The 12,349-nt window shown below is 41.4% G+C and overlaps 1 protein-coding gene across 1 annotated transcript in view; it reads right to left on the bottom strand.

Annotated features, from left to right (window-relative positions):
• LOC122551373 (cytochrome P450 20A1) overlaps positions 1–12,349 on the bottom strand; it is a 30,352-nt gene that overhangs the window by 17,167 nt on the left and 836 nt on the right. The window contains exons 2-5 of the mRNA XM_043693143.1: positions 8,360–8,409; positions 6,195–6,361; positions 4,520–4,665; positions 155–322 (exon numbers count right to left, since the gene is read on the bottom strand). Coding sequence (XP_043549078.1) covers positions 155–322; positions 4,520–4,665; positions 6,195–6,361; positions 8,360–8,409 — 531 coding nt within the window. The remainder of the gene's footprint in view (positions 1–154; positions 323–4,519; positions 4,666–6,194; positions 6,362–8,359; positions 8,410–12,349) is intronic.

Here is a 12,349-nt window from a genome sequence, read left to right as displayed (position 1 = left end):
TGCTTCCTCTGTAGCAGTTGCACTTTATTCAATTGAAGGACACTACTCATTCAATTCATTCGCAGGGCGAGAATAGCAATATTGATGAAAATTAATTCCTCCTGCTAAACTGGGTCAGGTTGTTCAAATCTGTAACTCGCTCCAACACACTCACCGATTCATGGTTCTTTCGGAAGCGTATTACTTCTTGATCATTTTCAAAGTGACTACCCATTGCTGCCCGCGTGACAGACTTCATGGCAAAACCCAACATGTGCTGGCACAGAGGGACATGCTGAGCTTCAGGATATGACAGCCACTTTGTTACCAACTCGTCAGCTAGCTAAGGGAGAACAGAAAGAAAAATATCAAGAGAAATCACAGTCGGCTGACAGTCTGGCAACATATCCTGCCCCTAGAAATCGCAGTCTGATAAAAACTAACTCAGCATGCCAAGTGGTAAAATGTCAGATTTTCAGCATGTACACTGACTTAGCTGTCAGTGCAAAGGTCCTTTTATGTTATAATTATCCCATGCTATAATTACTCTGCCATTGTTTGATGGGATAATGCACTGGGACATTACTCCTTTTTTTAATTCATGCTGTGCCTTCCCTGGGAGGGAGGGAGAGGCCCATGTAAAAGGAGGAATATCCAGTTTCCAACTTGCTCTGTACCTGCCCTAGGATTGTTCGAAGTAAAATTGGAGAGGGAGCTTTGTAATTGCCCTCTTGAATACTTGACACTTACACATAACGCCAATAATAATACTGTTATATTGTAATTAATAATACGAATATTAATATATTGTAATTAATTCCCATAGTTTAGGAAGTACAGTTGACTGATACTGACTATTCATTTGTCATGTTTTAATGCCGGCTGCACAACTATCTAAGCTTCATTGAAATTAAAGACAGCAAACAGTTGGAAACTACAAAGGACTGAAATCTACAGCAGCTGTTCCACAACCAATCCTCAGCCAGCACTCACTGTGTCTTGGCTAACTCATCACCTTTGGAAGAGATAATGGGGGCTTTGAAATCAATCCCCAGAAGTTTCAAGAGGTTGGGGGTGCGAGCAAATGTCTGTGTAAAACTTGCCATAAACTGAAATGAATTACAGGTGAAGCCTGACATGATTCAATAATAAATAGAACTCTGTCAGATTGTGAATGGCACGAACAGTGAGACTTTCCATTCAGTATACTCACTGGTTTATTCATTTCAATCCTGGAGGGGAAAAGTGGTTATTTGTCAAAGGGCAGGATCGTGTGCTCAGATTCTCAGCTGTCTTTAATTTCAATGTGTCAGGGAAGGGCTTGAAATTTTCCAACAGTGAGCCAGCAAACACCATTTTCTACATACACTCAAATATCAACTCCTACATCACACAAAAACAGTCTGTCCTACTCTCAGATACCTGTTCAGCTACCAGGCAGAAGGAACAACTCAGGTTAAAATTTATGTAATTTCTCAAAGTGTGAATATAAAATGTGAATCGTAGGAACTCGATGGAACACAAAAGTTAATACTAAACTGGCCATGTGTGATCAAAGTTTAGCTGAACAATATTCAACAACTACTTTGAGGATATAGGGTTTGACTTTCAATTGCCTGTCAGGATAAGGCGAGGAACAGGCACTTCTTGAAAATAGCATTCCCAGATGGTGCGTCAGTCTTCTGACACCCGAGGGACATGCTGATATTTTCAAAACAAGCAGTCCGGTGCAGTACAATGTGGGGAACCATCACATGGTTTAACTGAAGTAAAATTTTTGCAAAGATGGTCAGGCCATAATTTTTCAGTTCACTTTTAATGTACAAACTGCACCTTGGGACTGGAGAATAGTTACTGCAAGACTCATGATTATGGAGGAAGAGTAGGATAAACCTTGAGTAAACTACAGAAAGTCTGAGTTCTGAAGAAATATTTACAATGCTAGATTCCAGATAAACTCTATGACAATTTAGAAATTCAGGTCAATCAACAGCAACCAAAATTGACTGATTAAAGGTAAACCGTTTTTGACAAGTTTAACAAATATTTACTGAAGTATCCTCTAACTAGATAGAATCAGCGAATAGAATAGTTGTGGGAGTATATGGATTTTCACAAGACATCTGATGAAATATCTCATAGGAGACTTGTTGTAAAAGGTGAGTCATATGGTACAAGAGGAAATGTAACAGTGTGAATAGAAATCTGGTTTTCTTCTGAATTTGTGCTTCAACTTGCAAATCAGAAGCTAGGGGACTGAAGATACTATCTCCGTTCCAGCATGGTTTAAGGAGTTATTCCAAGGAATCTTGATCACAGGTCTCTGTGATGCTCTCATGCAACCTCATTTGACACCTATTCCAGCTTGTAAAAACACCGTGAGATGGTGGTCTCTTGGGGTCAGGTTAATTGGCCATCTGAACTATATTAAACTTCTGTCAGTAATTCACGTGGACAGCACTGGGTGTAGGTTTGCTAATTTTTTGAGAAATGTTTCTCTCTTACAAAATGGCTTGCTTCACCCAAATTGTCCATTTGTCCCTCCTTCTCTCAATCTCCTTTATTCAATTTTCCTTAAACTTCTGATCTAATAGACAACAGCAATTTTCATTCACGCTGCTGCTGTTGGTCATAGCTATTCCTGCCAGTTGATCTGCTGTCATGGTATGTCATGGTCATCCAACTTACACTGTCCTCACTCATCTGCAACAACTCTGTCATCTATCTTTCAATTATTGTCTCGCTCAACTTTTCTTTCTGCTGCCCTCCACTTTGTCCTCTGGATGAAACCTTTCTAATGTAGTAAAACATCCAAATGCATTTAACAAAAGGAAATTCACAGCAGTCCTCAAGGAGATATCAGGACAGTTTCTCAAAAGCTTGCTCAGAAGTAAATTCTAAAGAAAATCCTAAAGGAGGAGAGAAAGGTGGAAAAATTTTGGGAGGAAATTCGATGGCTTAGGATCCACACAGCTGAAGGCATTGATGCTAATGGTGGAGTATTTAAAATCAGGGACACATGGATTCCAGAATTAGAACGTAGAGATCTTGAAGGCCTGCAAGGCTTAGGTGAACACAGGTGCAGGCACGTAAAAGACGACATTGCAAATGATACTCTGACAACAGTCTTGGAGTCAGAGATGTACAGCATGGAAACAGACCCTTCGGTCCAACCCATCCATGTCGACCAGATATCCCAACGCAATCTAGTCCCACCTGACAGCACCTGGCCCATATCCCTCCAAATCCTTCGTATTCATATACCCATCCAAATGCCTCTTAAATGTTGCAATTATACCAGCCTCCACCACTTTCTCTGGCAGCTCATTCCATACCCGTACCACCCTCTGTATGAAAACATTACCCCTAGGTCTCTTTTATATCTTTCCCCTCTCACCCTAAACCTATGCCCTCTAGTTCTGGACTCCCTGACTCCAGGGAAAAGACTTTGCCTATTTACCCTATCCATGCCCCTCATAATTTTGTAAACCTCCAGGGAAAAGACTTTGCCTATTTACCCTATCCATGCCCCTCATAATTTTGTAAACCCCTATAAGGTCACCCCTCAGCCTCCAAAGCTCCAGGGAAAACACCCCAGCCTGTTCAGCCTTTCCCTATAGCTCAAATCCTCCAACCCTGGCAACATCCTGGTAAATCTTTTCTGAACTCTTTCAAGTTTCACAACATCGTTCCGATAGGAAGGAGAACAGAATTGCACGCAATATGCCAACAGTGGCCTAACCAATTTCCTGTACAGCCACCACATGACCTCCCAACTCCTGTAATCAACACTCTGACCAACAAAAGAAAGCATACCAAACGCCTTCTTCACTATTCTATCTACCTGTGACTTCACTTTCAAGGATCTATGAACCTGCACTCCAAAGTCTCTGTTCAGCAACACTCCCTAGGACCTTACCATTAAGTGTATAAGTTCTGCTGAGATTTGCTTTTCCAAAATGCAGCACCTCGCATTTATCTGAATTAAACTCCATCTGCCATTTCTTAGCCCATTGGCCTATCTGGTCAAGATCCTGTTGTAATTTGAGTTAACCCTCTTCACTGTCCACTACACCTCCAATTTTGGTGTCATCTGCAAACTTACTAACTGTACCTCTTATGCTCGCATCCAAATCATTTATGTAAATGACAAAAAGTAGAGGATCCAGCACCGATCCTTGTGGCACTCCACTGGTCACAGGCCTCCAGTCTGAAAATCAACCTTCCACCACCACCCTCTGTCCTCTACCTTTGAGCCAGTTCTGTATCCAAATGGCTAGTTCTCCCTGTATTCCATGAGATCTAACCTTGCTAATCAGCCTCCCATCGGGAACCTTGTCGAACACCTTACCATATAGATCACATCTAATCATGTCAAAGTTAGAGACATTAAAAGGACAAGGAAGTGTAGCTCATTGCAATTCAACAACCAATGTCTTCTCAAAAGGAGAAATTGGAAAGACATCACATAACAAAATAGAGACTAGCAGAACACGAAAAGGTCAGCAGGACAGTTTAAATGCAACAAGAATCCAGTTACCTCCAAAAGGACAGCAAAGTTGCTCTGGATAGCTTTGTTCACTCCTGTCTCATAAACCTTCTTCCTCACATGACCCTCAGCAGCATTGCCTCCAAATCCAGACTGATATCCCAATAAGGATTTCAGCATGGTCTCAAATGGATCAGCTAGACAGGAGAGGAAAGAGATTTGTGAAATTTCAAAGAAAATTGACTGAATTATAATTCCTATATTTTGGTTAAGTTATTCAGAGACTGGCGTAGTATGAATGATAGTTTGAGCCCCAATCTATGGCTTAACAATGAACTCCCAGGACAGCATACTTGGGCCATTATAACTGCTTTCAGTGCCCCTGGGTTAGGTATTGTCCCCCTGTTGAGCTGGCAAGGTGAATAAACTTGCTTAGTCATAGGAGACAGAGGGTAGCAGTGGAAGGATGCTTTTCAGAATGCAGGGTTGTGACTAGTGGTGTTCCACAGACATCAGTGCTGGAACCTCTGTTGTTTGTGGTCTACATAAATGATTTGGAGGAAAACGTGGCTCGTCTAATTAGTAAGCTTGTGGACGATACAAGGATTGGTGGGGTTGCAGTGGATTGTCAGATGACACAGCTCATTTGGAAGCATGGACAGAAAAATGGCAGATTGAGTTTAATCCGGATAAACATCAGGTGATGCATTTTGGAAGGTCAAATACAAGTGGAAATTATACAGTGAATGGCAGAACCCTTACAAGTATAGATATGCAAAGGGATCTGGCTGTGCAAACCCACAGATCACTGAAGGTGGCAATGCAGGTAGATAAGGTAGTTCAAACAGAAGCCAACGGTATGCTTGCCTTCATTGGAAGGGGCACTGAGCACAAGGATAGGCAAGTATGCTGCAGTTTTGTTTGGGCCACACCTGGAATATTGTGTACGGTTCTGGTCACCAATCTACCAGAGAATGTGGATGTTTTGACAAAGGTACAGAAAAGGTTTAGCAGGATGTTATAGGGGATTTTAGCTATGATAGACTAGGTTTGTTTTCACTGGAATGCAGGAGGTTGAGAGGCGACCTGATAGAAGCTTATAAGATTGTGAATGGAATGAATAGAGTGGCAAGTATGAGGCTTTTTCGCAGGGTAGATGGGTCAATTACTACGGGACATATATTCAAGCTGTGAAGCTGTGGGGGAGAGGTGAGGGGGGAGTTTGAAACAGATGTGAGAAGCACATTTTTCACAAAGGTGGTGAGTGTCTGGAACGAGCTGCCAGAGATGGTGATAGAAGCAGACACAATAGCAGCATTCAAGAAGCACCTGGACGAATCCATGAATAGGAAGGGAATATAGGGATACAAATCCTCTAAGCGAAGATTGTTTTAGCATGGCAGGGCAAAATGTATCGGCACAGGCTTCTGTTCCTGTGCTTTATTTCTCTTTGTTATGCAAGCACTATATGGGGAAACTTGCACATTTACACAAATCACTCAAACCCTACGATTAGACTTTAATTTGTAACCATCTCCTGTAGATTTTATTCTAAACTAAACCTCATCAAAAATCTCCAATCGATTGTGGACGATAACTCAGCCTTAGGTATTCATCACTCAACTGATATACAATTAAAGTGTTGACTGGTTTCAACTTCTATTTTCGGATTCACTGTCACATGGTGCTTGGTCTACTCAGTGTATAAAATCTCAACAGCACTTACAGGTTCGGTTTGGGTTGATGTGCTCCTTCAGGAGGTCCACAGAGCCCAAACTGACCACCAGTCGTTGTCCAAACCAGAAAGATGCCAATGGTCCATACTTTTCATGAAGACTGACTAGAAATTGATGAAGGCTCCCTGTCTTCACGATATCTGGAAGATTTCCATCCCTGAAGAGTAAAAACATAACGCTTCTATCAAAAGATGAAGCTGGAGGAATGTTGAGACACACTCAAACCAAGAAGTGGGTAACATGGGAGGCAGAGCCAAGGCTCAGGGACGGGCACAAAAGATCTTTGACCAGAAATTGATTCCTAGGATGATGGGAGTGTCCTATGTTAGACAGGAAATAGGGAGCAGACATAAATTAGTCATTTTCTGATTGGCAAGATTTAACAAGTGGTGTGGCACAAGAACAATGCTGAGACCTTAACTTTTTACAATTTATATACATGACTTGGAAGCAAGATATGATTACTAAGTTTACTAACCACATAAAACTCTCTAGGAAACTAGGTTGTGAAGAGGACATAGGTAAGCTACAAAGGATTAGGTATTAAAATGGATTGAGTAAGTGGGCAAAAAGCTGGCTAATTGTATATAACGTGGGAAAATGTGAAATCTCGTGATTTCAAATAAACCTGTTGGACTATAACCAGATGTCATGTGACTTCTGACCTTGTCTACCTCAATCCAAGACTGGCACCTCCCCATCAGTTACACAGGGTATTGATGAGACCATATCTGGACAGTTATGTATAGTATTCATGCTCTTATTTAAGGAAAGAATTAAATGTGTTGGAAGTAACTCATACAAGGTTTACTAGACTAATAACTGGAGTGGTTGGGCTATCATGAAAAAAAGATTGGCAAGATTAGGCTTGTATCTACTCGAGTTTAGAAGGGTAAGCAGTACCTTGATTGAATCACTAAGGTTCTGAAGGGTCTTGACAGGGTGAATGAGGAAAGGATGTTTTCTCTAGTGACAGCATCCAGAACTAACATCACTGTTTAAAAATAAGGGGTCATCCATCCAGTCATAGAGTCCTACAGCACCGAGGCAGGCCCTTTGGCCCAAACTGGTCCATGCCAACCAAAATGTCCATCCATGCTAATCCCATTTCCCTGTACTTAGCCCATTTCCTTCTAAACCTTTCCTGTCCATGTATTTGTCCAAATGCCTTTTTAAGATGGAATTGAGGAGAAAGGTCATATTAAGCATTAATTCTCTCCTGCTCTGGCACGCAGAAGCTGTAGTGCATATCATCTACAAGATGCAATGCAGGAACTTGGTCAGGCTTCTCTGATAGCATCTTGAAAATCAATGACCTCCAGCACCCAGAAAATGAAGGACAGCAGGTGCAAGTGAACACCAACATTTGCAAGTATTTTCCCAAATCTCTCATGATACTGAGTTGGAGCACTATCTCTGCGTAACCTCCTGGGGTGCAGGCAGGAGTGTGGAGTTGTGACCAGGATAAGATCAACCATGATCATGTTAAATGGCGGAGTGGGCTAAAAGGACTGAATTGCCTACTCCTGCCCCTAATTCTTATGTTGCTATTAGCATCATTGGTGTTCCAACACCAAATGGACTGCAGTAGTTCAAGGTCCGAAAATATAAATGCTGGAAAAGCTCAGGAGGTCTGACAACATCTGTGGCGAGAAATCAGAGTTAACGTTTCGGGTTATTCGACCCAAAACGTTAGCTCTGATTTCTCTCCACAGATGCTACCAGACCTGCTGAGATTTTCCAGCAATTTCTGTTTTTGTTTCAGACTTACAGCACCAACACTTCTTTCGTTTTTTTATTCAGCAGTTAAAGGTGACCTGTTCAAAGGCAATGAAGGAGAGGAAATAAATATTGACCTTGGCAGCGACACACATAATCCTATAATCTCCACAGCAGATCACATATCATGATTCATGATACAGTGAATATTTATCCCTCAATGAACGTCATTAATTCTCATTGCAATTTCTGGGATCTTGTTATGTACCAATTGGCTGTCACGTTTCCTAGACTGTAACAATACGTCAAAAGTCCTTTGCTAACTGAAAAGTCCTTTGGAGCAGTCTGAAGTTATGAAAGGCTCCATATAAATGCAAGATATTTTTTTTCTTCTTGTTAACAAACTTTCAGGCCTGTAGAGCAAAGGCTGACTTACTTCTCTTCTGTAGGAGCCATACCCGGAATGCCAGATGCTTGCCTAGATGCCTGGGGGGGGGGGGGGGGGAAAGCAAAGCACAGAATGAATGAATACCCAGAAGAAACTACATATCACAATCCTTCACATCTCTCCCGCTATATGTCAAACATGATGAAAGCCTGCAGAGAATTTGTTTTCACATCATCGATTCCAATGTATGGATATGATGACTGCAGCAGATTACCTGACTAAGTGCCAACTAGAACTAATCACAACTGACCACCCACACATGACCCAACAGGAGTCCCTGGATGGTGATCAGGCTCAGGGCTCAATTTCCCAGCCAAAAGATGAAGTTTACACAGGTTCTTTATCGTCAAACTGGGAAAGTATCCAATAATGATGCAGTCAGGTATAAAATTTTCTAATCAAATGGGCCACAGTTTGAGGCATAGTTCTGATATATTAGTATTCATACTTCTGTTTGTGTAATAGTTTATCAAAATCTGGGTACAAAAGATTCACACCAGTACTGTACCCTCAGTTGTAATAGACCTGTACCTAGTAACTGGCATGTCCTCACCAGTACTGTGTCCATGTTATATAGCAACAGACCTGTAACCACTTATCAGTATAGTGACAGATCTGTCCACCTGTCCCCAAGAATATTGCACCCTGGGTGTTATTTAGTGACAGGCCATTGGAAACAAGTGCAGTAAAAGTAAACAAAACTTAAATATTTCATTCAGGGCTCAGTTGCTAGAATGCTTGGCTGAGTCAGAAGGATATGGGTCCAAGCCCCACTCTCAGAAGAGAAAATGTAAGTTAAACTGATAACGCTATGGTAATATTAAGCTCCCATCTGCCCTCTAAGGAAAATGTATGAGATAATGTAGCACTCTTCACATTGGTGCACAATATTCCCAGCATCCTGCCTTAAAAATTATCCCCCAAACAGTACAACTAAAAACAGCTTTAATGGTCATTATCTCATTTTGTGGAAACAATACTACACACAATTGGCTGCTGTTTTAAAACACAACACAGATTGAACTTCTAAATGATAGGATAAATAAGGAGAAACTACTTCAAATAGCAGGAGGGTCAGTAGCCAGAGGGTGTAGATTTCGGATAACAGGCAAAAAAGAGGGGAGATACGGAGGGCTATTCTTTACATAGTTGTGTTCACTAAAGTATTTTGGTATGAACACAAATTCTCCAGGGGTCCAATATTGTAAACAAACATATGCTTCAGTTTAAATGTTAAGCATTTTCAGAACGCAAAATGTCATTTTCAGCAACACTGAATTAAATAATTCTACACAAGTCCACTCCTGTTACAGCTCTTGTATTGATAAGCTGGATACTAATCTTCGATTGCTGAACCATGCAAGATGGTTCATCGATCAATGGCAATTTTGTATTCCCCAAAGCAGCACACAAGGAGCTGTTATCAAGTATTTCAGATGCATTCACTGCAATTCATCTATGGGGAACAGGCTACAAGCATTTTTCTGCTGCAGCACTTGCTATACAGCTCAATTCATGTCACGAAGGTACCTGAGATAAATCTGACTCTTTCTACAGTACATGTAGACATATTCACAAGCGTATGCACACAGGAAGATATATTTCCATGCACACAGTTCAGACTCCCACAAATTATCGTCAATCACTTGCTAATGATACGATTGTCCACTTACGAAATTCCTTGTAACTAATCTTGCGTTCTGTGTGCCCTTATGTGACTACTGAACCTGATCCTAGAGCTCCATCTCCAACCACTCATTTGGCAAGTGCTTCTGAGAGGTGAAAGTGGTCTTGGAATCATCGGCATTCCTTTGTCTGCTTCCTTTTCCATACTTCAGCTAGCCAACCGGTGTTCTCAAATAATTGTGTCCCTTCATACAGGTGCTTCCTTCAGGTCTGTTTCTTCTGAATGAGAGTCTCCCATGCATTGACATCTGGAATGCATTTCTTGAGGGAAGCCTTCAGGGAATCTTTGAAATGTTTTATCTATCTTCCTTTCATTTGTATGCCTTCCTTGAGCTGAGTGATGACAATTTGCTTTAGTACTCAGGCATCTTAATCATAGCTGTCATCAGCTGTGTTCCACAGGGTTCGGTTACAGGTCCTATTTTGTTTGGCATTTATATGAATGATTTGGATGAGAATATAGAAGGCATAGTTGCAGATGACACCAAAATTGGTGACATAGTAGACAGTGAAGAAGGTTTTCTAAGATTACAAAGGGACCTTGATCAAACGTGTCAATGGGCTGAAAAATAGCAGATGAAGTTCAATCTGGATAAAAGTGAGATATTGTATTTTGGTAAAACAAACAATGGTAGGGCCTTGCATAGTTTTGTTGAACAGAGGGACCTGTTTAGGTTTAGGTACATAATTCTTTGCACCACATATAGACAGGGTGGTTAAAAAGGCTTTTGGCACACTTGCCTTCATAGCTCAGTCCTTTGAGTAAAGGAATTGGGACGTTATGTTGAGGTTGTACAGAACATTGGTGAGACCTGGAATAGTGTCCAGTTCTGGTCACCCAGTTATAGGAAGGATCTTATTCAACTGGAGAGGGTTCAGAAGAGATGTTGCTAGGTATGAGTTACAAATAAAGGCTTGGTAGGCTGGGACTTTTTTCACTGAACGTAGGAGATTGAGAGGTGACCTTATAGAGTGCATAAAGTAATGAGGGGTATAGATAGAGTTAATAGTTGTTCATCCCTAGGATACAGCATTTCAAGACTAGGGGACACAGTTTTATGCTAAGAGTGGAGAGATTGAAAAAAGACACAAGGAACAATTTTTTTACACAGAGGGTGGTTTGCGTGTGAATTGAACTTCCTGAGGAAGTGGTGGATGTGGGTAGATTTACAACATTTGAAAGACATTTGGATAAGCACATGAATCGGAAAGATTTGGAGGGATATGGGCCAGGAGCAGGCAGATGGGACTAGTTTAGTTTGGGATTATGTTTAGCATGGACTGGTTGGACCAAAGCATCTGTCTCCATGCTATATGACTCTATGACTCCTTATGGCCAATCCAGCAGTGTTTATTTATGATCTTGGCCTTGATGCTGGCGTCATTAACTGTTTCAAGGATGCTGATGTTAGTACACCTGTTCTCCCAATTGACGTGGAGAATCTGTCTCAAACAGCATTAATGGTACTTCTCAAGGGTCTTGAGGTGGCATCTGTCCAACTTTCAAAATTAAATGGAACAGTCAGAAGGATGACTGCCTTGTACACATATGTACACTATCTTCAGGTACAATTGTTCAAGCACAGTTCTCTCACTCACATGCATTCACACATTTCATTTTTACAAACTTCAGTCCAAACAAAACATATGTGCACTTTCTAGAACAGCAGCCCAGGCCAATTTCTACTTTGGATGGGGGTGAGGGGGATGATGTGAAGGCGTAACAATCAGCATCCTAATGGAGACCATTTTAGCACATACCTTGGAAGTTCACACCAGGCCTAACCTCCAGTATTGTCTTCCAAAATCAATTGAATAATGTTTGTTTTCCTCATCTACCCTACTCTGACCGCAGTTTTATCAAATTTTCATCATTGACTGAAGCACACATAAAAGCCAAAGTTAATATATAGCAAGAGATATTTAGTACAGGGATAGCAATGGAATTTGGGGGTAATGATAACAGGCTGCATGAACGACAGGATCAGAAGAAAGCTGTGGGAACGGGTTATGGGTAAGCTCTGGAGATGATGTATGTTGGAAAGGGGTAATGAAGGGTGGCAAAGGGGAGATCATACGGGGAGGCTGTGGGAAATGGGGTAAAAGTGTGGGAATGGAAGTAGAAAGGGAAGCTGTGGGGAATTGGGTAAAAGAGAAAGGTGTGGGGAACGAGGTAAAAGGAGAAATTGTGGGTATTAGGGTAAAAGATAAATTATGGGGAATGGGGTAAAAATGGAAGCTGTGGGGAGGGGGGGCAAAAGGAGAAGCTGTGGGAGATGGGGGTAAAAGGAG

This window comes from Chiloscyllium plagiosum, chromosome 7 (genome assembly GCF_004010195.1).
Source record: "Chiloscyllium plagiosum isolate BGI_BamShark_2017 chromosome 7, ASM401019v2, whole genome shotgun sequence".
In the NCBI taxonomy this organism is placed as follows: Eukaryota; Metazoa; Chordata; class Chondrichthyes; order Orectolobiformes; family Hemiscylliidae; genus Chiloscyllium; species Chiloscyllium plagiosum.
This window is presented reverse-complemented; position numbering and strand designations above follow the sequence as displayed.